General features: G+C 42.9%; 3 protein-coding genes across 6 annotated transcripts in view; 2 read left to right on the top strand and 1 right to left on the bottom strand.

The window, feature by feature from the left end:
* Nucleotides 1-1,765: 1,765 nt before the first annotated feature.
* LOC123996886 (protein zyg-11 homolog) lies at nt 1,766-12,087 on the bottom strand. Its single transcript, XM_046300695.1, has 18 exons — nt 11,643-12,087; nt 9,995-10,160; nt 9,591-9,802; nt 7,932-8,249; nt 7,611-7,724; nt 7,395-7,511; nt 7,163-7,303; nt 6,859-7,035; nt 6,638-6,702; nt 6,410-6,509; nt 6,256-6,306; nt 5,932-6,093; nt 5,689-5,736; nt 5,300-5,497; nt 5,167-5,219; nt 4,976-5,073; nt 4,685-4,864; nt 1,766-4,598 (listed from the first exon to the last, which is right to left on the bottom strand). The coding sequence occupies exons 1-18, from the start codon at nt 11,676-11,678 to the stop codon at nt 4,582-4,584; spliced, it is 2,253 nt and encodes a 750-aa protein (XP_046156651.1). The 5' UTR covers nt 11,679-12,087; the 3' UTR covers nt 1,766-4,581.
* On the top strand, nt 11,405-13,938 carry LOC123996887 (cytochrome c oxidase assembly factor 7). Its single transcript, XM_046300696.1, has 3 exons — nt 11,405-12,519; nt 12,725-12,865; nt 13,135-13,938. Exons 1-3 carry the CDS (start codon nt 12,414-12,416, stop codon nt 13,575-13,577), a joined length of 690 nt encoding a protein of 229 aa, XP_046156652.1. The 5' UTR covers nt 11,405-12,413; the 3' UTR covers nt 13,578-13,938.
* Nucleotides 13,939-20,996: 7,058 nt separating this feature from the next.
* Nucleotides 20,997-26,250, top strand: part of ralgps2 (Ral GEF with PH domain and SH3 binding motif 2) — a 144,219-nt gene continuing 138,965 nt past the window's right edge. For all 4 annotated transcript variants that reach the window (XR_006832051.1, XM_046300691.1, XM_046300692.1 and 1 more), the window contains exon 1: nt 20,997-21,099. The gene's annotated coding sequence lies outside the window, so the exon portion shown is untranslated. The remainder of the gene's footprint in view (nt 21,100-26,250) is intronic.

The raw sequence follows: 26,250 nt of genomic DNA, 5'->3' as shown, positions 1-26,250 counted from the left end.
TCAAAATGGATGAAATATATTTTATTTCACCAATCTACACACAATACCCAATAATGACAAAGTGAAAACATGTTTTAAGAAATGTTTTCAAATTTTAAATACAGATCTCATTTACATATGTATTCACACCCCTTTGCTACGACACTCCTAATTGAGCTCTGGTGCATCCATTTTCCTTTGATCATCCTTGATATATCACTACAACTTGGAGTTATGTGGCCAATTCAATTGTTTGGACATGTTTTAGAAAGAAACACACCTGTGCATGTCAGAGCAGAAACTATACCAAGGAACTGTCCATAAATCTCAGAGATAGAATTGTGATGAGGTATGTATATATGTAGGGATGGGTATAAAACCATTTCTAGAGTGTTGAAAGTTTCCAAGAGCAGTTGTCTCCATCATGTCTACTCTGACAGAACTACTCTTTGGCCTGAATGCAAAGCGCTATGTCTGGAGAAAACCAGGCACAGCTCCTCACCCATCTAACACTATCCATACCGTGAAGCATGGTGGTGGCAGCATCATGCTATGGGGATGCTTTTCATCGGTAGGGACTGGGAGACTGGTAAGGATAGAGGGAACAATGAATGGAGCCAAATACAGGCAAATCCTTGATGAGAACCTGCTTCAGAGTGCAAAAGACCTTAGACTGGAGGCATAGATTTACTTTCCAACAGGACAATGACTCCAAGTATACAGCCAAACCAATGCTGGAATGGCTTCAGAACAAGAATGTGAAAGTCATTGAGTGGCCCATCTAAAGCCCAGACTTGAATTCCATTTGAAAATCTGTGCAAAGACTTGAAGATTGCTATTCACTGCTGCTCCCCATCTAATTTAAGAGTTTGAGAAAATCTTTAAGGAAGAATGGGAGAAAATCCCTAAATCCAGATGTCCCAAGCTGATACAGACATACCCAAGATGACTCAAAGCTGTAATCACCACCAAAGTATTTCCTCGGGTGTGAATACTTATATAAATGAGATATCTGTATTTCTTTTAATACATTTGATAAAATTTCTAAATGTTTTCACTTTGTCATTACGGGGTATTATGTTTAGATGAGTGAGAAAAAACATCTTTCATCCATCTTGAATTCAGGCTGTAACGCAAACATTTTTGGAATAAGCGGTGTGAATACTTTCTGAAGGCACTGTAGACTCAGAAAAAGGGTTCTCCCTCAGGGACAGCCGGCGAACCCTTAGAACTATTTCTCACAAATGGTTACGCATCATCACATGAGCATTTCTGTGGTCCTTCGTTCTCACTCCCAGTGTGGTCTCCAGGCCCCCATCGCTGTGAGGATGGCCAAGGAGGCTCTGATCAGAGGCATGGAGGTGCATCAGCTTCTCAACACAACCTTGTGTTCTAAATGGTCTAATGATTGATGATTAATTGATCAATCAGTCACACACATCCCAGCTCTCACACCCTGTTCATTATCTCTGTGTGCTAGTGGCAGGTATGTCTGTAACCTGTCTGTGTGGGTCTGTATCTCTCAGGTGGACGTCACATCGGGGATGACCAGAAAGGATGTGCTAAGCCAGGGTAAGTGATCAACTGGTAAAATGCCCATGTGCATTGTCCATGGTCAAACTGTAGTGGTATATCATGTCTCTTTCTCCAGCTGATCCTGACACGAGGGCATGGCTGCCTTTATAGAGAAGAGACCCCCACTCTACAATGGAGTTGTAATATATTTTAGCATATGGATCAAGGATGGCTTTTGAGAAAGTAAAACAGACTGCCAGTTTACAGCCGATGGGGGTGCACATTCTTTATTTCAAAAACATGAAAAAATGACCCTCAGCAGCAAAATGGCATCTTAGCAAATGGCCTTCCCATTAGAGCCACCCCACTCCCAGTTTCATGAAATACCCATACAGAAAGAGGAAACTGTCACAGGGGAATGCACAGACGAGACTAAACTTCCCCACAGCTTCAATCATAGTGAGAGGTCAACTCAAATGTAATATTCTGTCAGTATAAATGTAGAAAATACTGACTTTAGTTTACAGTTCAGTTTGTTCTGTGCATTTCTCTTGATGCCATAGAGAAGAGATACTTTGACCCAAAGTATGCACATACAATGTGTAGGCTGATTTGAAATCAAGCATGTGGAGATTTGCCAGCAGGCATGAAATGTAGTTTCAGCCGCCATTGCATAGAGAATGAAGACGAGATCAGTAGCATATATCATTATTAGTCACAACCAGGCCCATGCTCAGGAGGGTGCAATGTACAGACCATTGCAGATAGACAATTTTGTCATTTTGACGGCAAGGAAAGAACATTTTTAGTGCGGCCCTCAAAAAGCGAATGCAGCCCCTGGGGCAAAATGAGTTCAACACGCCTGGGATAGGAGTCTTTTTGGGGTTGCTCTACTCTCGCTGCCTCTCCCCTTAATCGCAGAATTCTCAACTCAGTTTTGCCTCCTACGTTTTCTTAAGTACCTCCTTTTGAAATAAACAACGAAACACATTATATTGTTTCCAACACTTTAAACCAATCATTAAAGACTGTACTTGAGTATGGGAGATGAGAAACTACAAACACTTGTCTGGCTATAGCGGCTAGCACTTAGCACTGACTTCAGAGTCTGGAATGGCTCTGAGGTTGACGGCACAATGCGTCGATAATGAAGGTGGCTGTGATTTTACTGGTTGGTTCTCCTCTTTCTCACTCAAACACCCAGATGCACAGCCCCCGAGCGTCACCCCCTTCAACTACAACAGTTGGATTTTCAAATCCAAACGAGGTCTCCAACCCAGAGGGGAAAAAAACAAAAACATTGAGAAACCATAAAACCCGCCACACAATTTCTGAGTGAATATTGCATTAACGAACGGCCTCCTTTCCAGACCAGGGAAGTCACAGTTCTCCTCCCTGCGCTGTGAGTCATGTGGGCCAGGTCAGTACAAACAGTCCCCCTAGCATCAAACACACACTCACCTATACACTGATCCAAATACGCAAGCATGCACACAGACCAGCAACCATAGAAGCACATAGAACTCAAGTTTTCTTCCTACTGTGCAAAGTCGTATATGTATTCTGTCTTAAATGTTGACCAGTATATTTATTGCCATTTTTGCCCACAAGGGAAACAACATTACTATTAACATCATTTTTATAAACCAGGAGAACTCAAATCTTGTCCTGGAGGTCCACAATACTGCTGGTTTTCATCCTAACCCTCTAATCAGGTACTGATTAAGACCTGCAACCCCTGGTGAGTATACACTGTGGCAAAAATGTATCTATAAATTAATTCATACATTTATAATGATCAATTAAATACCAGAGAGAAAATAACTATGGACTGTATTGTGGACCTCCATGTCTGGATTTGAATAGTCCTGCTTCAAACTGGGCGAATCAAAAGATCATTCAGACAAACTTGAGCATGCTGGGAAATCACACCGTCATGTGCATATATTAGCTAATCAGCCAGAGGGGCTGGACTCTCAACCCCAGAACTGAGCTTTAAGGCTGCTACACACTTTACACAAACGCAGCAACAGCTTCGTTTTCTAGGTACTTCTACATACTTTTGTGCGGATCCAATTTGGGAATGGCCCGTATACGATGCCCCATCACTGTTTGCGTAGGGTATGGAAGTGCCTCTAGGGGCCGAATCCAAACTTGGTGCGCCTGCAGAACTCCAACCATGAATTGATGTCAATGGTGTTAATTGATGTCGATTAGTGTGACTCTTCCAAGATGCGTGCAGGATTCTTAAATAAGGATTCGGCCCTTTCAGAGTCCAACAGGAAAGAAACAGTTAAACCATATAGTTCAACTGGTTTTCTATTCATGCTATGGACGCTGTTAACCAACAACTCATGCTTGTCTTAAGGTTTATTTTTCTTTAGTTAAATCAATCAGAATTTCCTTATCCCAAAAGTAGTACACTTAGTCATACTGTTGCTTTTGAACCAAACAAGAAAATAAATAACAGCAAGGTATGTGTGCAAAGAAATGCGTCGTTTCTGTTCTCTCATTCACTTTACAGCACCACCTTGTGACAGGGTGTCTTTCTTCACCCCAGTTTAAAGGCGCCCACATACTAGGTTTGGTTTACGCCAAGTAGAACTCGGCTAGGCAAAGCAAACGTCTGTGCCTCGCATATACTCCCTTAAAAGAGCTTTGCTTGAAAAATGAGAAAAGAAAATGCAATATTACCGTTTCTCCCTCTTGAAACGCCGTAGCAACATAGCCACCTGCTCAATAGTCAGAATTAATCTACGAAGAATCAAGGAATCTATAAATCATTTTGATAAATTTGGTGCAGTATTTCTCAAGTGAAAAATGTGCAATTAAAACTAGGTTCACTGAATGACAAACACTTCAATGAAGAATCCCGTAGTACTGTTCACTTTGGCTTGCCTCAAGAACACATTAGGTGCGCGAACAACTGGAAAAAAAACCCTGCAAACTCCAATATAATCAGAAACGTAAACATTGGGCGCAAACTGTTTCGACTGGGAAGCATGCGACAGGCTTAATGAACATGTGTGAACACACACACCTCTTCCTGGACTCTTGTCTTGACATTACAGGTGGAATGGGTTCTGATCAGGGTGTATCACTCTCTGGAGGAGAAAGACAGAGCAGTTTTATTGACTTTTAACATGTTTTGAAATCACACACCAGAAATCATTGTGTGTGTGTGTCTCACCTTTGTGTGTGTGTGGGGGTTTTTGTGTGGTTTGGCCGGTGCGAGCCTGGTGGCGCTGCAGGCTCTCCAGGATGCCATCAGTCAATCGCATGACATCTGCGTGTGTGTCGGGGTGTGTCTGGACCTTTTCCAGCTGCTGCAGACCTCCCTCCTCCAGCAGCATACTGCAGTACCGAGGGGCTGCAGGAGTCCAGAGAGAGTACACTCACATTGATGACGCACAGAGCAGAATATACAGAAACGTAGGACAGGTAGAAAACTATTAAGCTCTATATGGTGTGTGTGTTTCACCGTTCTTGCTACAGACATGCTGCATGGCCCAGGCTGCCCACAGCTGGACTCCTGGGGTGTGGAAACACTCCAACAGGGGGAAGAAAGGGTTAAAGGACCTACAGAGGGGGGAGGAGATCATTAATACTCAGGCTGCATCTTAATAGTTTACAGTGGCTTCCTCTCCTCACGTGTGTGCATGGAGGTCTTACCTGTAAGCCACCATCTCACACTCTGGGGTCTGCCACTTCAGGATGGCAGAGTGCTGGAGGAGAGTCACAGAACACGAGACAATTATTACACACAGACAGGTGGTATAACAACTCACAGACCTCCCCCACGTACCAGTTGTTCTAGCAGGTCAGACCTCAGTGTGATACCGAGTGTCCATGCAGCCTTTCCTCTGGAGGTGAGGTGGGCCAGTATCCCAGCAGCGAAGTAGGACACCTCCACCTCAGGGCTGTGGAGCAGGGAGCAGATGTGATCCAGAAAGCCCTGAACCATCAGCTCCTCGTGCAGCTCCCCAACCTCTGCTATGTTGTTCTGGAGCGAGACAGAGCTACACAGTCAGCTCTTCCACCACTTCAAATGGGATGATTCAAACATAAAACAAATCGGTTTCATCAGTAGTTTGTCTCTGCTGAATTCACTACGGCTAGCCCCTACGACCACAAACCAGGGTTACTGACCAGCAGAATAAATACACTGTCAGTCAAAGGTTCACTATGACTCACCAGCAGCCCCAACACCTTCTGCTGGATGGAAGACTCAGAGGGGAACGACTACAGAGAGAAAGAAAGGGGACAATAAAGAGGCGTGAGTGAGTCAACTTGCACTTCAGGCAGTAAGAACGTCAGAGAGAGAGTGTTGTAACTAGCACTTTAATGAACAGCTCTAGGGTCTGTGAGTATGTGTGTGTACTACCTCCAGAACTTTAATGAACAGCTCTAGGGTCTGTGAGTATGTGTGTGTACTACCTCCAGAACTTTAATGAACAGCTCCAGTCCCTGGTTCTCTATAAAATGGCGGCAGGTGGTTGGTGATTCGTCGGTGAGGTTCCAGAGCGCGCTCAGTGTGAACTTGAGGGTGGCATCCACCCCGCCCTGAGTCGCCTTCTGACGCACAATGTGGAGGAGTTGCTGCAGAGAGAGAGAAAGAGGGATAGAGAAAGTGGGGGATAGACAGAGAGATTGTGACAATTACTGTATTTCTTTTAAACACTGCAGACAGCGATTCTTTCGATTGGGAAGGCATGTGCCAATGACCAACTGTGTGAATGGAGGATGTTTGAACAGTCTCACCTTCACTATGAACAGCTCTGCTCCCAGCTGAGCTGTCTGCTCTGTAGATAACTGTATAGGAAAACACACACATCAGCAAAGACCAAACCTCAAACACATTTCTAATACCATATTTGACACACAGTCAGACATGTAGGCACACACACACCCCTACCTTGGCAGCCAGTATAGAAATGATAGCCACAGCCATCCTCTGCATGTTCTGGTCCTCATGGTTACATAGCCACTGCATCACCAGCTTAGCAGCCTCAAACCTGGATTATAGACCACACACATGCACAGTACAAAGGATACGTGCATTGTATATACTACGTCTCTCATGAGACACAATCTTAAAGGATGAATACATCTACAGTCAAAGTCATTCAATGTGTATATCTACCTGTTGAAGGGGACCTCCTGCAGTATGCGGTCACTGCACAGAGAGAGAAGGCAATTCTTTTGCAACTGGAGAAAAAGGATCCAAGATGATGGTTAGTGCCAAAACAAAAACCCCACTCAAGCCTGGTCCAGAAACAGCCCCTAGCCAGTCTGTGTTTACAGATGGGACGAACCTGGATATGTGTAAACAATATGGAGGAGAAGGTGAGAGTGTGTGTGTACCTGTTGGTGGTTAGGGAAGGTCCTCATGGCCTCCAGCAGTAGTTGAGTGACTGTGCCAAGCAGTCTAACAGGCATGCCCGCTGCCAGGTCCTGCTTGGTCAGGTTAAACACACATGCACTGGCTGCCAACTGGACGTTCAGGGTGGCAGGGTGGTTCTTCATCCCCAGTATTACCAACTAGAGACAGAAGGATCGAGGAAGACGAGGGAGTGACTCATTACTTTATAAAAATGTGGACACAGAGCCATGCTGTTGTAAGATGTATTTTGAGGTGAAGGGTAGACATTACACAATGTGTGTGTACCTTGAGTATGTCAGGCCGTGGTTTCTCCATGACGTGAGTGAGACTGAACAGATGAAACAGAGCCTCTCTGACAAAGCCGTCTCTCTCACTGTAGCGCAGCAGCGACTCACAGATCTGAGTCTCATTGGCCTCTCCTGTCACCTGCCAAACAGAGGACACATACATAGCGTGGTGCTCAGTCAGTATTGCTGCTTCCTCTACAACGACAGAGAAGAAAAACAGTGAAACCCACCTTGAGGATGCCCTCTCCATTGAGGAAGTCAGAGAAGCCAGCATCTGTAGCCAGCAGACCAACAAAGGTCATCCCTGGACGTTCCTCTACAAACGCCTTGACCGCTGCATCTGTCACCTGGCATAACACACACACCAGGTAAACACTCTACACACACAGCTGCAATACACACACTCACAACTCAAGCTAACTCCACTCATACTCTGTCTCCAGTACCTGTTTGCGTCCAGACACATCCAGAGAGACCAGAGCAGGCAGGATCCCAGGTTCGCCCAGCAACTGGTGAGCCACGTCTGATGTGAACTGTTTATCATCACTGATGTCCAGGTGCTGCATAGGTAGGTTTTCACACATCCACAAAAGCATGAGTATCAGAAATAACACTATTCGAGCACCACAAGTAAACGTCAGGGATAGTGAACAATCACAGTGCTGGAACTAGAAAAAGGTTGAAGAAACTTCACTCAGCGATATATATGCTTTTTATTGTGGAGCAAATGAATACAGAACTTGAGCATTAGAGTTGTCCCCACCCACCTGCAGTGCCTCCAGTTGTCCAATGACGGCCAATAGCTGTGCGGTGCTCATCTCCAGCCTCTTCAGCTGGTGTAGTGTTAGTGACCTCAGCCTCTCCCTCAGGCCCAGTAGAGGACTGAGGTTGGTTACTGAGGTGTTGGACAGGTCCAGGCTCTCCAGGCGGGGTAGGGAACACACGTCAGCCAGCCCAGCGTCGTAGAAGTCCACATTGGCCAGGGAGAGGGAGCGGAGCCCCTGGAGAGAGCTGAAGCGGTGATGAGATGGTTCCTCCAGAGAGGACATGGTTAGACCTGTCAGGACCAACCTCTGTAAGCTCTCCTGTGGGGAGGAAGAGTGTTTGCGGTTGTCTGTCCCTGCTGGAACCTCTCTTATCTGTGTACACCGCATTCGGAAAGTATTCAGACCACTTGACATTTTCCAAATATTTTTACGTTACAGCCTTATTCTAAAATTTCCTCATCAGTCTACACACAATACCCCAGAATGACAAAGCAAATGTTTACCTATTTTAAAAAGATATATAAATAATAAACTTATGTAAGTAAGTTTTGAGACCCTTTGCTATATGAGACTCAAAATTGAGCCCAGGAGCATTGTTTCCATTGATCATCCTTGAGATGTTTCTACAACTTGATTGGAGTCCACCTGTGGTAATTTCAATTGATTGGACATGATTTGGAAAGGCACACACCTGTCTGACCAAGAACTCGATGGTCACTCAGACGGAGCTCCAGAATTCCTCTGTGGAGATGGTTGTCCTTCTGGAAGGTTCTCCCATCTCTGCAGCACTTCACCAATCAGGCCTTTATGGTAGAGTGGTCAAACGGAAGACACTCCTCAGTAAAAGACGACAGCCTGCTTGGAGTTTGCCAAGAGGCCTCTAAAGGACTCTGATCATGAGAAACAAGATGATCTGGTCTGATGAAACAAAGATTGAACTCTTTGTCCTAAAAGCTGAGCGTCACGCCTGGAGGAAATCTGGCACCATCCCTACGGTGAAGCCTGGTGGTGGCAGCAGCATACTGTGGGGATGTTTTTCAGAGGAAGGGACTGGGAGCCTAGTCAGGATCGATTCAAAGATGAACGGAGCAAAGTACAGAGAGATCCTCGATGAAAACCTACTCCAGAGTGCTCTGGACCTCAGACTGGGGCGAAGGTTCACCTTCCAACAGGACAACGACCCTAAGCACACAGCCAAGAGAATGCAGGAGTGGCTTCAGGACAAGTCTCTGAATGTCCTTGATTGGCCCAGCCAAAGCCCAGACTTGAACCCGATCTAACATCTCTGGAGAGACCTGAAAATAGCTGTGCAGCGACGCTCTCCATCCAACCTGACAGAGCTTAAGAGGATCTGCAGAAAAGAATGGGAGAACTCCCCAAATACAGGTGTGCCAAGCTTGTAGAGTCATAACCAAGAAGACTCAAGGCTGTAATCGCTGCCAAAGGTGCTTCAACAATGTATTGAGTAAAGGGTCTGAATGCTCCTTTTCACTTTATAAATGTGCAAAAACCTGTTTTTGGTTTGTCCTTATGGGGTATTGTGTGTAGTTTGCTGAGGAAAAAAAACAATTGAATCCCTTTTAGAATAAGGCTGTAATGTAACCAAATGTGGAAAAAGTCAAGGGGTCTGAATACTTTCTGAATGCACTGTATGTTTACCTGGCAGTGTTTGTTGGAGGCCAGTCCCTGTAGTATGTCAGAGATGGTGAGGTCAGCGTTGACCCTGGCAGCGTCCAGCTCCAGCAGGCGGTGAGGACAGAGAGCTCTCTGGAACGCCTCGGCAGAGATACGAGCAGTCCGGATACACGCACGACGCAGCCGTAGGTACTCACAGCTACGAAACACTCCCACTGTACTGTCATTCAACAGACCTGAAAACAACACCCACACTTTTCTTGTTAGAGCTGGGCTGGGATAAATATCACCCAATGACTGGAAATAGCCCATTACTGCTCTAGACACTGAATTAAAGGCCTGTTTCGTGTTTTTGTACTAATAATCAAGGTAAGGATCTGAGCTTGGATCTGTGACCACTGACTACTTCATGTTCATTGCTCACTTACCTTCAGTGGCCATCTTAGCTAACAGCTGGTCAGCTAGCTCCTGGGGGAACAGTAAAGAGTCTCTGAGACAGAGAGATCCATCGGCGTGCTTCGCACAGAACTTCTCCAGGTTCCCACTCACGTAAGACAGACACAGGTCTGTCAGAGATGCCGGGGACGCCTCGTCCTGGAACACACACACGCACAACATTAGACACTTAAACTACATGACCAAAACTATATTGACAACTGCTTGTCAAACATGGGGATTAAGATGGAGTTGGGATCCCCTTTGCTGCTGTAACAGCCTCTACTCTTCTGGGAAAGCTTTCCACTAGATGTTGGAGCACTGCTGCAGGGACTTGCTTCCATTCAGCATTAGTGAGGTCAGGCACTGACATTGTGCAATTAGGCCTGGCTCGCAGTCGGGGTTCCAATTCATCCCAAAGGTGATCGATGGGGTTGACATCAGGGCTCTGTGCAGGCCAGTCAAGCTCTTCCACACTGATCTCAACAAATCACTTCTGTATGGACCTTGCTTTGTGCACGGGGCATTGTCATGCTGAAACAGGAAAGGGCCTCTGTTGCCACAAAGTATGAAGAATAGAATCATCTAGAATGACAATGTATGCTGTAGCATTAAGATTTCCCTTAACTGGAACCAAGAGACCTAGCCCGAACCATGAAAAACAGCCCCAGACCATTATTCCTCCTCCACCAAACTAAACAGTTGGCACTATGCATTGGGGCAAGTAGTGTTCTCCTGGTATCCACCAAACCCAGATTTGTCCGTCTGACTGCCAGATGGTGAAGTGTGATTAATCAATTCAGAGAACACGTTACCACAACTCTAGAGTCCAATGGCGGCGACCTTAACACCACTCCAGCCAATGCTTGGCATTGCGCATGGTGATCATAGGCTTGTGTGTGGCTGCTCGGCCATGGAAACCTCGAAGCAATATCTGCACAATAACTGTTCGTCATGAAGCTCCCGACTAAACGTTATTGTGCTGACATTGGACAGACGGTTTTTACTCGCTACGTGCTTCAGCACTCGGTGGTTCTGTTCTGTAAGCTTGTGTACACTGAGCCATTTTTACAGTTGACCGGGGAAGCTCTGGCAGGGCATAGATTTGACGAACTGACTAGATGAAAAGGTGGCATCCTATGAAGGTGCCACGTTGAAAGTCACTGAGCTCTTCATTAAGGGCAATATTTGTCTATGGAGATTGCATGGCTGTGTGCTCGATGTTATACACGGGTGTCGCTGAAACAGCCGAATCCACTAATTTGAAGGGGTGTCCACATACTTTTGTATATATAGTGTAAGCAATCCCAAATGGCATACCAAGCATATGGCCAAAGTTAAAATGGTCGCCAATGAGACCTGATACCCATAACTCCCAGGAGGTAGAGTATGTCTGGAGTGGTGGGCTGTTGTCAAACCCCAAAATAACGAGCAATGATCGCTAGATAATTATCCATCCTCCTGAGCTAAAAAAAAAAAGAAGAAGGTTTAACTAGTTAACGACGTGGATCAAATTTCAGCAGATATCTAACGAAGACTAGTTAGCTTGCTACTGGTATGCATTGTTCGATGCCTTGCTGGTCCTTGTCGACAATGCAAGACAATTGAATGCTAGATATTGATATCGAAAACAAAACTCACCATTTTCAAGAAATTGCAGGCTTGACTCCCGACCATAGATCAATATCGCTATTGGTCTCTACGCCGAGTCGTCTCGGTTTGCCTTGTTAACTTGCTACTTAGCTAGCCTAATCTTGCTGGATTATTTTTTGCAAGGTGATAACTAGCTATCTAGCGTTCTAACGTTAGCTACAAGCTAGCTAACTTGTTGGTACCGAACTAAGATAGAAAATCGATGTTCCTGGAAAACGATTAATATAGTTGTGAAAATGTTTCGACTTCATTTTCAAACCATGTCCGTTAGTTAACCTAGGCTGAAGGCTGACACTAATCTAAATCTACACACATACTTGTTTTTAACGATATCTTTACTTTTTTAATTTAGGGGGCTAAATCAGCTTTAATATTGCAGATAGATTGTAGCTCTATTTTTGTTGACAGACCGTAAAAAAAAAAAAGTGACACAGGAAGTACATCACCGGTCGATGGGGCGGGACTACGGAAGCCCTTTCGTTGCATATTACAAAACCAGGAAGAGTAGCAGGAATGAGCATCTCTACCTTTTTTTATTTCAAACGAAAATAGATTATAATTCACTGCATGTCCGTCACATTGTCCACTATCAAGGTGATCTCTAAATACGCTTAAGTTGTTTTTCAACGGGACCAGACGAGCTCTTTCTTAAATTGTTACCTCATCAGTTCAACACCAAGGTCACAAGGAAGTTCTGGACTTTTCAACACGTGTTGTTTTTAGACAGTGTTTTTTTTAGGACACTGCACCGTTTGAATCATGTCTGGACTCATAAACTTTGAGGACGAAAAGGAGGTGAAGCAGTATTTGGATAACATAGGTGTGGAATTCAGCTACCAGTGTTACAGAGAGAAGGACCCTGAAGGTAAGGAGCGAAGTGCACTGTCCTATACAGTGCTGAAGGGAGTGATGTTAAGCAAATGGTCCATCATTTGCTGTCCCCTAACTGGGGTTCTGAACCATTGATTGTGCTTGGTGTTAAGGTGTCTTTATGCCTCATGTAGTACTATAACCTTCACACCGTCTAACTCATTATTGTGGCTAACCTCGTGTATTCATTCTGCTGCCAGGGTGTCAAAGGCTTGCTGACTACATGGAGGGAGTGAAGAAAAACTTTGAGTCTACAGCCCAGGTGCTCAAACACAACTGTGAGACTAATAAACATGGTGAAAGCTGCTACAAGCTCGGGGCTTACTATATCCAAGGCAAAGGTACACAACTACACCACTAAACTTAATCCTATTCACTGGCAGATTACAACAGCAAAGCCTGAAACAATTTGCGTTTCTCAACTAGACAAGTAAAATATTTAAAGATTTGATTAGAGAAAGAGTATGGCTTTGGCTTGACAAATGTTTTAAGACAAGTCATCATATTAATAATAAATATTAGGATGATAAGAAAGTACTGATAGACAGAGAGACCCTGAATCCATCCCCCCAAGTGGTCAAACGCAACATGTTCTAAATCTCTCTATCAGGGGGATTTGCAGAGAATCTGAAAATGGCCTACTCCTGCTTCATGACGGCCTGCAGCAGTGGCGGTAAGAAGTCTGTGGACGCGTGTCACAACGTGGGTCTCCTCGCCCATGACGGTCGAGCCATGGAAACCGGCCCTGACCCGGGGGTGGCTAGGCAGTACTATGACAAGGCATGTACAGGGGGGTTCGCACCCTCCTGCTTCAACCTTAGTGCCATGTATATCGAGGGCTCCCCGAAGCAGAGTAAGGACATGGGCCTGGCTCTGAGGTATGCCACAAGAGCCTGTGAGCTAGGACACGTCTGGGGTTGTGCTAACGCCAGTCGTATGTATAAACTGGGGGACGGGGCGGAGAAGGACGAGAAGAAAGCAGAGGAACTTAAGAACAGGGCGAAAGAGCTTCACTTCCAGGAGAAAGAGAGGCAGCTCAAGTTTGGGGAATGAAGGGGTTGGTCAGAGGGAAGTTGTTTCAATAAATCTTTGTTCCAAAGGGGCAATTTGTTTTGAATGATTGTCCAGGGTCATGTGGTGCTTCCTCTTGGGCTGTGTGTGTAACCTGACATGCTACATAGACATGACTGCTTAGTGCTGGCCAAAGGTTGAAGAATTCACGTGTGTGTTTTAACCTGTGTGTGGATGGTTTATATGTTGCTTCGTAATACATGTACATGTATTTTTTTCTCTATGGGGGACCGACTCTGTCAATATGAGATTGTCCATCTCGACATGTACACATTCTCAGTCCAACACATCTGCCTGAAAATTGACAACAACTTGACCTGATTAAAATTAGTTCCCGCAAACAGCTCAGTTTATGTGGCGTCATTATAGTTAGGAATACATGATGGAGAGTATCTCATCCTATATGGACAGTGAGAAAAGGGTGGCGTTCATAGTTGAGCGTGTCACAATACAGCAATCTGGGAAGTAAATTGGTTCTGCCACTAGATGGAGTCAAAGTCAAGGAAAATGAGTCTGCTATGGGGTATGGCAAATCTACTGTATTGGTTAATCAGGGCTGGTGTAGGAGTTTTATTTTCTTATCTTTCATTTGCTCATCCCCCTCTGTGCTGTGTTCAAAATATAATAATCAGATAGGACTGAGTAGAGAGGTAAAACGTGTGGTATTATAGCATATTTCTTGCGATTTTTGCCATGAGGCTGAGAGGACATGTTGCTGTTTTAGAGGTCTGAGATTCATAAAAGACAGGACAATCTGAACTTTTCCCCACAAATATGTCTTTATTAACAACATTTAAAATATTTTTCGATAGACCAAAGTACCGACAATCACACCGTGTAAAGGAACATATTTTATTTTATATACCATAAGGCATTTCATTTGTACAATTATTGTCCAAGTGTTTAAATGCCTTGATTGTTTAATTGTAATGTGATTATTCTGATATGTAATACAGTTTTCTAAACTTATTTTTGTTTTGTTTGGATTTATAACACTAATTGCTCTATGTCTAATTTTGTTTGCAATTTGCCATGTTTTTCTAGTTTTAGAACATAAAACAACATAAAGCAAACGGTATCCCTTATGTCTAGCACACCAAATACATCAATTGTTTACGCATATGTTAACAAACCGTGATTACATTATTTTTTGTTGTTGTTGAATATTGACCAAAAAATATGGACTCTATCGGTGACGGAGTTGACAACCAATACTCAAAACAGACATTTTTGCCTCAAACTAAAAGCTCAATAGAAACATTTGTAAAATATGGAGAATTATTCATTTAAAAATCCCCAATTATAAACAACCATTCTATCAGATCTTTAAGCACTCTGACAGAGTTGGCAACTGTTTCATTTTTCTTAGAGTTTATTTTATTTTTTACAGGGACAGTGCACAGTAATCAACGTTTCAGTAAAAGTGCCGGTTTTAGCTAGCTGGCTAGTTTTCAACCGCAGTCCCTGGGCAGATTATTAAAAACAATTAAGAATTGAAGTGGTATACACAAATGTTGTTTTCTTCGGTTGCTTTAGGAAAACCTAAGTAAGTGTAACATATTTTAACCAAAATTCATATTGTATCTTTATTAGCCATATGGAGTTGACAGTTTATGGTTGTGCCCATGGTGATTCCAGTATTGTTAGTTTTTAAATCTTTCAAAAATAGAACACTTTACAGACCATGAGTGGCATGACATGTATTGATATGAATACGGGGTCCTTATGGTATAGCTGACCCTGCTCATTCCTGATTAATTTAGGATTTTAGACAAATGATCTTCGGCTTGCAAGCCTCCCCCTTTTTCCTCCAAACATAACGATGGTCATTATGGCCAAACAGTTCTAGTTTTGTTTCATCAGACCAGAGGACATTTCTCCAAAAAGTATGATCTTTGCCCCCATGTGCAGTTGCAAACTGTAGTCTGGCTTTTTTTAGGCGGTTTTGGAGCAGTGGTTTCTTCCTTGCTGAGCTGCATTTCAGGTTATGTCGATATAGGACTCGTTTTACTGTGGATATAGATACTTTTATGCCTGTTTTCTCTAGCATCGTCACAAGGTCCTTTGCTGTTGTTCTGGGATTGATTTGCACTATTCGCACCGAAGTACTTTCATCTCTAGGAGTCAGAACGCATCTCCTTCCTGAGCGGAATGATATCTGCGCGGTCCCATGGTGTTTATACTTAATTACTATTATTTGTACAGATGAATGTGGTACCTTCAGGTGTTTGGAAATTGCTCCGAAGGATGAACCAGTCTCCGATTTTTTTCCTGAGGTTTTGGCTGATTTTCTTTGATGTCAAGCAAAGAGACACTGAGTTTGAAGGTAAGCCTTGAAGTACATCCACAGGTACACCGCCAATTGACTCAAATGATGTCAATTAGCCTATCCGAAGCTTCTAATCCCATGACATTTTCTGCAATTTTCCTAGCAGTTTAAAGGCATAGTTAACTTAGTGTATGTAATCTTTTGACCTACTGGAATTGTGATACAGTGAATTATAACTGAAATTATCTGTCTGTAAACAATTGTTGGAAAAATTACTTGTGTCATGCACAAAGTAGATGTCCCCACCAACTTGCCAAAACTATAGTTTGTTAACAAGAAAATTGTGGTGGTTGAAAAACTAGTTTTAATGACTCTAACGTAAGTGTATGTAAACTTCCGACTTGAACTGTATATGTGAGGTCCTTTAGTCAAGCAGTGAATTTCAAACACAGATTCGACCACAAAGCCCAGGGAGGTTTTCCAATGCCTTGGAAAGGGCACCAATTGGTAGATGGTAAAAAAATGAAAAAGCAGACATTTAATATCCCTTTGAGCATGGGGAAGTTATTAATTAAACTTTGGGTGGTGTATCAATACACCCAGTCACTACAAAGATACAAGCATCCTTCCTACTTCAGTTACCGAAGAGTAGGTATTCCCAAACTGGGGTTCGTGCAATGCCGTCGGAGGTAAGCCAAATAAAAATGTAATGTACCATCAAAATAAAAAAAAATAAAAAAATATGTATATATTAAAACATTTTTTGTTCACATTTTCAAGCAGTCCATTTAGTAAGGCCTGCGTCCATAGAGACACATACCAGCTCTACTGGTAGTACTGCCACTACCAGCAGTACTACACCTGCACCTGTCGATGACACAAGTTGTTCTGCTTCCACGAGCACATCCAATGCTAGCATCAGTAATTCTTCATTTGTTGTTAGCCCAGCTAGCATGAACACTGACAGTTGTGAATCTCATGCAGCCGAAGAGCGACTGCCCTCTTACCCGGGAAAGCACTGAACAGACAGGGATGTTGGACCATCGAAGAGGTGCAAATATGATGAGAACTGCATTGATTTGGGGTTCACTGATATTGGGAGTAGTACTTTTCCTCAGCCACAGTGTGTTATATGTGCAAAAGTACTATCTCACAACTCGATGAAACCTTCACTCTTGCACAGACATTTTAGAAACAAAAAAATGCCAATTTGAAAAATAAGCCACAGGAGTTTTTTGAGTGAGAATTAACACGACTTTAGAGTAGTAAGACATGTATCAAAGCAACAGATACCATTAATAAGGGGCAAGAAGCTTCTTATATGGTGAGCTACCGAGTGGCTAGGACAGGCAAGCCCCACACTATTGTGGAGGACTTAATTCTTCCTGCTGCCGCGGATATGGCTGGGACAATGCTGGGGGAAAAGGCCAAAAAAACTATACAGACAATGTCTTCATCAAACAACACTGTTTTACCTCGCATCAGTGACATGGCAGGAGATGTTTTGAAACAATTACTGCTTCGCATACAAGTCAGTGAATTCTATGCACTACAACTGGATGAGTCAACAGACGTGGCGGGCCTGGTACAGCTCCTGGTATATGTTTATGGGGGTCAAATAAAGAATACATCCTCTTCTGCAAACCACTGGGAACCAGGACAACAGGAGAGGATATTTTTTACTGGGCAGCTTTGTGACATCAAATGGACTTTGGTGGTCAAGATGTGTTGGTATATGTACTGATGGCGCAAAAGCCATGACAGGGAGACATAGTGGAGTGGTAACACGTTTCTCCCGACGCCACTTGGTTACACTGCAGCATCCACAGAGTGGCTCTTGCTGCCAAGGCAATGCCTGACAGCTTGAAATATGTTTTGGATGCTACAGTGACAATGGTTAAAGCAAGGCCCCTGAACTCCCGTGTATTTTCTGCACTTTGCAATGATATGAGCAGCGACCATGTAACATTTTGCAACATACAGAAGTGCGCTGGTTATCTAGGGGCAAACTATTGACACACGTTTTTAATTGAGAGACGAGTTTAAAGTTTTCTTTACTGACCATAATTTTCACTTGTCATTTCATTTACATTTTTCTCGTCTGAATGATCTGAATCTAGGATTACAGGGATTCTCTGCAACTATATATAATGTGCGACAACATTCTGGCTATTATTAAGAAGTTGGAGCTCTTCTCTGTCTGCATTAACAAGGACAACACACAGGTCTTTCCATCATTGTATGATTTTTTGGGGGCAAATGAACTCAAGCTTATTGACAACGTCAAATGTGATCTAACGAAGCACCTGAGTGAGTTGGGTGCGCTATTACGCAGGAACTTTTCTGAAATGGATGACACAAACAACCAGATTCGTTATCCCTTCATCGACCTTGCCAAGGCTTTCGACTCTGTCAATCACCATATTCTTATCGGCAGACTCAGTAGCCTCGGTTTTTCGGATGACTGCCTTGCCTGGTTCACCAATTACTTTGCAGACAGAGTTCAGTGTGTCAAATCGGAGGGCATGCTGTCCGGTCCTCTGGCAGTCTCTATGGGGGTGCCACAGGGTTCAATTCTCGGGCCGACTCTTTTCTCTGTATATATCAATGATGTTGCTCTTGCTGTGGGCGATTCCCTGATCCACCTCTACGCAGACGACACCATTCTATATACTTTCGGCCCGTCATTGGACACTGTGCTATCTAACCTCCAAACGAGCTTCAATGCCATACAACACTCCTTCCGTGGCCTCCAACTGCTCTTAAACGCTAGCTTTTCAACCGATCGCTGCCTGCACCCGCATGCCCGACTAGCATCACCACACTGGATGGTTCCGACCTTGAATATGTGGACACCTATAAGTACCTAGGTGTCTGGCTAGACTGCAAACTCTCCTTCCAGACCCATATCAAACATCTCCAATCGAAAATCAAATCAAGAGTCGGCTTTCTATTCCGCAACAAAGCCTCCTTCACTCACACTGCCAAGCTTACCCTAGTAAAACTGACTATCCTACCGATCCTCGACTTCGGTGATGTCATCTACAAAATTGCTTCCAACACTCTACTCAGCAAACTGGACGCAGTTTATCACAGTGCCATCCGTTTTGTCACTAAAGCACCTTATACTACCCACCACTGCGACTTGTATGCTCTAGTCGGCTGGCCCTCGCTACATATTCGTCGACAGACCCACTGGCTCCAGGTCATCTACAAGGCCATGCTAGGTAAAGCTCCGCCTTATCTCAGTTCACTGGTCACGATGGCAACACCCATCCGTAGCACGCGCTCCAGGAGGTGTATCTCACTGATCATCCCTAAAGCCAACACCTCATTTGGCCGCCTTTCGTTCCAGTACTCTGCTGCCTGTGACTGGAACGAATTGCAAAAATCGCTGAAGTTGGAGACTTTTATCTCCCTCACCAACTTCAAACATCAGCTATCCGACCAGCTAACTGATCGCTGCAGCTGTACATAATACATTTTCACCTACCTCATCCCCACAGTTTTTATTTATTTACCTTTCTGCACTTTTGCACACCAATATTTTTTTCTACTGTGTTATTGACTTGTTAATTGTTTACTCCATGTGTAACTCTGTGTTGTCTGTTCACACTGCTATGATTTATGTTGGTACAGGTTGCAGTTGCAAATGAGAACTTGTTCTCAACTAGCCTACCTGGTTAAATAAAGGTGAAATAAAAAATATAAAAAAATAAAAATGCCCTGCCTCCAGTTCACTTACTGATATCTGAACAAGAGATCCTCATCAAAATTGCAACAAGCGGTTCTGTGGAAATTGAATTTAATCAGAAGCTACTGCCAGATTTCTGGATTGGGCTGCGTTCAGGGTATCCTGCCTTGGCAAATCACACTGTTAAGACACGGATGCCATTTGCAACCACGTACCTATGTGAGAGTGGATTCTTGGCCCTCACGAGCAAGAAAACTATATACAGGCAGACTGTGTGTGGAAAATTATTTAAGACGGACTCTCTCCAATACAACCCAACATTGCAGTTATGAGCATCCTTTCAAGCACACCCTTCTCATTAACGTGTGGTGAGTTATTCACAATTGTTGATGAACAAACAAGGTTTTAAATGTAAGATGGTTAAATAAAGAGTAAAATTATTGATTATTATATTATTATTTGTGCCCTGGTCCTAATAACAGCGTTTTGTCACTTCCCACGAGCCGGGTTGTGACAAACTCACACTCAGTTTTAAATTTCATAAACACATCATATAGTGTGTGTGGCAGGCTTACAATGATGGCAAAAAACAACATTTGAGAGTGAGTTGACCCTGGTGCTGAAGGGGGTACGGTACGCAGCTGGAGGTTGAATGCTTGAAGGGGTACAGGACTATAAAAAGTTTGGGAACCACTGCTGTAAAGGAAGGAAACCGGTCAGGGATTTCACCATGAGGTCAATGGTAACTTTAAAACAGTTACAGAGTTTAGTGGCTGTGATAGGAGAAAACCGACGATAGATCAACAACATTATAGTTACTCCACAATCATAACCTAATTGACTGCATGAAAAGTACAAATGTGGTAAATTAACTTTATGTCCTGAATACAAAGTGTTCTGTTTGGGGCAAATTCAATATAACACAGCTGAGTACCACTTCATTTTTTCAAGCATAGTGGTGACTGTATCATGTTATGGGTATGCTTGTAATTATTAAGGACTGGGGATTTTTGGGGGATAAAGAAATTAACAGAATGGAGCTCAGCACAGGCTAAATCCTAGAAGAAAACCAGGTTCAGTTTGCCTTCCACCAGACACTGGGATATTGATCTACTTTTCAGCAGGACAATAACCTAAAATGTAAGGCCAAATCTACACTTTAGCTGCTTATCAAGACAGTGAATGTTCCTGAGTGGGAGAGTTTCAGTTTTGACTTAAATCTACTTGAAAATGTATGGCAAGACCTGGAAATGGTTGTCTAGCAATTAGCAACAACCAATTTGACAGAGCTTGAAGAATTTTGAAAAAAATAATGTAATGAACAAATGCTATACAATACAGGTGTGAAAAGCTGACTTTAAAAAAAGCTAGCTAAAAAGAACTAGCTAAACCCCTCCCATTTGCCGTGCCTGCTCAACCCTCATTCAAAACAGATCACAGCTGTTGCAATGCACACTGACTTTAGGTGCTTCTGAAATCTGCTGCCACAACGAAACGAGTGTTTCACCCGAAAAGAGGGACCTGCCACCCATCTCAGTGTGGTGAGTGTTCTATGTCTGTTTTCGTAAGCTATTATAGGTGTAGCAGATTCCCTGAATCTACATCAATTTGCGCGGAAGATTAGCTAACATTAGCAACTGGACTAACGTAAGCTTTCTATTTTGAAGGTTAAAGTAAAGAGTTGAGGTGAATAGTATTATCTGTCGCAGTAACTAACTAGCTAGTTCTCGCCCTCATTGTTTTATACAATGTTCTCGTTTGTCTTGTCACACAGTAGTCAACGTTTTTTGCTAAGTTAGCTAGCTAGCCTGTGACCTAACTAGTTAGCAACCGCCATCTAATCTCGTTGCAATTTGTGCTTTGTAGGTTAGCCAGTTAGCTTGTTAATAACGGTGATTTGCGCGTGTTCCCGGCGTGCTGTTAGCGCTTAGCTAATGACCACTGAAACGGCCTCGTAGCTTTGCTCGCGACTCAGAACCCGCCCAGATCCGGGGAGGGTATTGGGTGGGGCGTTCATTGGGGTTTTATTCACACCCTTGGATTTAAACGTAACTAGTTATCGTTTTGTTTTTTGTTCACTCCTGCTAGGTTACTGCTGTGTGAGGATAGTCTGAAAAGCCACAACACTTTGTTTAGGGAGATGCAAAGGCATTTAGTTTATTTATACACGTGTAAGAATCATCAACTTAGTCAGACAGCCGTTTCAATACGAATTGATTAATATTTAATGGCGGGTTGGCATCAACATCGTGGTGTCTGCCTCTTGTAGGATATGTCAGCATCGGTGTTTCTCTCGCTAGCTAGCGCTACAGCAATATACCAGTTAAAAAGAATGACCGTGGGTCAATATAATTGATCCCAAAGGGTGATAGTGTTCGTTGGCTAATTAATATGTTATTTGTAATGCACAGTCAAGGACATCTATGTCCCACATCATTCGCTATATGAGCCATGTTTCATTATATTAATTATATTTTAAATATTGCTAGCCAATAGTCACTCTGGCTGGGCAAAGCCAAAGAGACTACATAGCAACACATTTCAGTCAAGCCTACACAGGCCATGCAGGCCAAATTCCGTTTACCCAGTAAAAGCATGCCTTCATCTACTCGCATTTTCATCGAAAAGGACCCATGTGCACCAACGTATGAATTTCATAGTAGCATATCAAATTGAGTGTCAAATGACGGCTAAATTTATATTATTGGGAAATGAAGATATAGATAAAAAAATATATTTACATTTTTATCTTGGATTTATAAAAAAATATATCATTAGTAAAGACTTGATTTCTGGATAAACGGATGCAAAGGGGTTTTCAGAAAAGATTGACCAGAAATGTATTGAAACATAATGTTAACGTAAAGACCCCTGCCCACCATTATCAACACTTTTAAAACTATTTAGTTTAGTATATTTTAGTTTAGAAGTTGTTTATCTGATGTAAATTCAGGAAATATTGCATTGTACCTTCTAATTTCGTTACCAAAAACCCACATCTTTAAGATCATTTCTAATATCTCTCCCTCATGAGGAGGAGGATAATGCAAGTTCAGAATTAACAAGAAATGGTAGACCTACCAATTAGTTAGTGATTGTACTTATATGAATTAAGTGATTAAAACTCATAATTCCATTACTGGTAACTAAAAAATCTGTAATGGAATTACTGCAACTGAATTGGCTACATTGGGAAATCATAATAGTCACAAACTACAGTTGGGTCACTTGTAACTGTCCTCCCCTCCACTGGCATACTGTTATCTTCAGCAGATAACGGTTTTCTTTCTGTTGTCTGGTGGTCAAACGAGTAGTTTTAAAACAGTCTGGACAACCCCTTCTTCTCTCTCACGCTCCAGTTAATGTCACCTCTTACTGACACTTATCCATGAGCCCCCTTTCCATTTGCTTTAACCAGTATCACCCACTGCGCACTGACTGATGTTGAAAAGTAGTTCACTCTGGACGTGATGAAATCTGAACCTGTCATAGACGTATGTTTCACAAGTTTGGACAGCAGAGTACTGTACTGTATGCTATTGTGCTCTGCTGTCCAAACTTGTGAAATATGACATTTTCTATCCATAATTATGCATTTCTGTGTAGTACAGATCAGGAACCAATGATGTAATTCCATTACCAGGTGTAAATCCACTTCACTTAAGAATTTATTTATTTGTTATTTTACCAGGTAAGTTGACTGAGAACACATTCTCATTTGCAGCAACGACCTGGGGAATAGTTACAGGGGAGAAATGAGCCAATTGTAAACTGGGGATTATTAGGTGACCATGATGGTTTGAGGGCCATATTGGGAATTTAGCCAGGACACCGGAAATAACACCCCTACTCTTACAATAAGTGCCATGGGATCTTTAATGACCTCAGGACACCCGTTTTAACGTCACATCTGAAAGACTGCACCCTACACAGGGCAGCGTCCCCAATCACTGGCCTGGGGCATTGGGATATGTTTTTAGACCAGAGGTAAGAGTGCCTCCTACTGGCCCTCCAACACCACTTTGAGCAGCATCTGGTCTCCCATCCAGGAACTGACCAGGACCAACCCTGCTTAGCTTCAGAAGCAAGCCAGCAGTGGTATGCAGGGTGGTATGCTGCTGTAAACATTTCACTGCTAGTTTAAACATGTTGTTTTTGAAGCAGGGGACAAATACAATTTGATTTGTAGTTAAATAACCAAAAGGGATATTTTCAAACTCAAGCTGCCATGTCATTGTTGACATCCCTTTTTTTCTGCAGACATCTTTGAATCTGAATTTGGAGAAGATATATTTTTTTAAGTGTTTGAATTACGTGATCGCATAAAAACCTGAGTGAAATTTTACCGTAATATCGTTACCAAAGTTTTCATCTGCACAGTTCTACTAACTTAGTTTTTGTACATTTATTTGTGTGGAGGAGGGAGTGGTCATGTTAGAGTTCAGAAATCTTTAAACATTTTCACCTGCATTTTATATTGAAATTCAAGTGTTTTGTTTTTGCTTCAATAGAGTTATCAGGGGTGTGCAACTATACTTTTACTTGACAGAAAATACATTTGTGCAACACATTCGTAAGAGAAAATCTTCATCCATTAGGACTCCCAAGTGGCGCAGCGGTGTAAGCCACTGTATCTCACTGCAAGAGGCATCACTACAGACCCTGGTTTGATTCCAGGCTGTATCATAACAGGCTGTTATTGGGAGTCCCAGCAGCACACAATTGGCCCAGTGTCGCCTGGGTTAGGGTTTGGCTGGGGTAAGCCGTCATTGTAAATATGAATTTGTTCTCAACCGACTTGCCTAGTTTAAATAAAGGTTAAAAAATCACTTAATCAGATGACCACAGATGTGAATGTTACTTGGCCAGCTGCCACACAAGTAAATGTGCCTACAATAAAAAAGCATGGTGTTTTTTCCAAGAATGATGCATGGCCATCATTTCTGTTTATCATAGAAAGAATGTAGCCAGCTACATTTCCTAACTTAGTCTTTCCATTTACCAGAGAAAAGTAGACTGCACTGAGAAGAATAGTGGAGAAAAGTAGACTGCACTGAGAAGAATAGTGGAGAAAAGTAGCAACACACAGCGTTCTGACCAATCTGCTGATAGAATGCCCATTCCTGAATTCACATCCGTGGAGGAGTGAAACTGAAACACAGTATTAGTCTGAGCAGAAATTACAATAAGAATGATTTTAGATCTGCCTTTACAAAACGCAGCAAGATATTTCTTATGCAATTTGCTTCTACGTGAAACATTCCCTGATAAAAATAATTTGGTATGTTCTTGTTTGTCTGGTTTGACACATTTTACTCATGTATATTTTACATGTGTGAAATGTATTTCTTGCTCGTCCCAAGTCCCCATTAGAAAGTGGGGTCACAGCCAAGGTCAGCCATTATCAAAGGTGACCCTGGAGCAAGTGGGCTTGCTCATGGGCACATCAATAGATTGTTCACCTTATTGGCTCTGGGATTTGAACTAGCAACCTTTCGGTTACTGGCCCAACACTAACTGCTAGGCTACCTGCTGACTCTCGATTACAGTGACAATAGAGTAGACAAACTGTGTGAGATGAGTAAAGAAAGGGTTTGTGTAAAGATGGAAAATGTCCTTTAGGCCGCACCATGTTAAATAGCCCACCTGCTAAAGTGTTCACTGTATATAAAAAAATTAAGACGTGCAGTTAGTGTTCCACTCCCTGGGCAAGGAATGAGTTGCTTTGGTGTGAAGCTGAGCTTTGGTCTCAGACATAAAGAATCAAGTTAGATTTTTATCAAAGTGATTGAGATGTTGGTTGTTTACAGAAGTGATCTCAAGTTCCCATATCTTTGAGAGACAATCAGAAAGGGCTTTAATATTCTCCTGTTTGTTTCTGCTCCCATTAACGCGTGCGTCAAACTGAATGTCATGATAGTTTGTTAACACAACAGTGAGCATCTGGCAGAAGGCTAATCCACAGTTACTCTGCTGTTGCCCGCAGGACTGTTTGACAGCTGCCATTCTTTCTTTCTGTAATTATAAGTGTTGGTTTGACACAGGAATATTACAGCTAAAAGCTTTGTTTTGCTGATCTCATGCAGAAGGTGGCTGCTATATAGTGTACAGTATAGTCAGAGCAGACATATTGGTCACAGTCAGAGATTTGATCAAGCGTTAGTAAATTAAAGTTTCACCGGAATCTCTATCGTGCATCAGTGTCCCATCATTTAAACTGACTTGTTTGCTTGAATTGGCCTTTTTCCGATCACATTTTTGCACAATACCCATGTGTGTATGCGCTACAAGACGTGCGTCAGACTCCGATGTCTGCGCCCTGGTCTGTCTCAGGTTTCTGGGTTTTGTCCCTTGTCGGAGGGACTTTCTCAAGTACTTTACTTGTCCATGTGTCTGTATTGGTATTTCTTAATTTTTTTACCATTATTTTACCAGGCAAGTCAGTTCAGAACAAATTCTTATTTTCAATGACGGCCTAGGAACAGTGGGTTAACTGTCTGTTCAGGGGCAGAACGACAGATTTTGTACCTTGTCAGCTCTGGGATTTGAACTTGCAACCTTTCGGTTACTAGTCCAATGCTCTAACCACTAGGATACCCTGCCGCCCCAATTTTAAATTAAGCTGGAGGCTGGCTCGTCTATGATGGCTTTAGCCGACATCACAAATGATGCACGCTTTTCAACTGGGCAGT

Source organism: Oncorhynchus gorbuscha, linkage group LG15, assembly GCF_021184085.1.
Source record: "Oncorhynchus gorbuscha isolate QuinsamMale2020 ecotype Even-year linkage group LG15, OgorEven_v1.0, whole genome shotgun sequence".
In the NCBI taxonomy this organism is placed as follows: Eukaryota; Metazoa; Chordata; class Actinopteri; order Salmoniformes; family Salmonidae; genus Oncorhynchus; species Oncorhynchus gorbuscha.
Note: the sequence above shows the minus strand (reverse complement) of the source record. Positions and strands in the feature narration are given on the sequence as shown.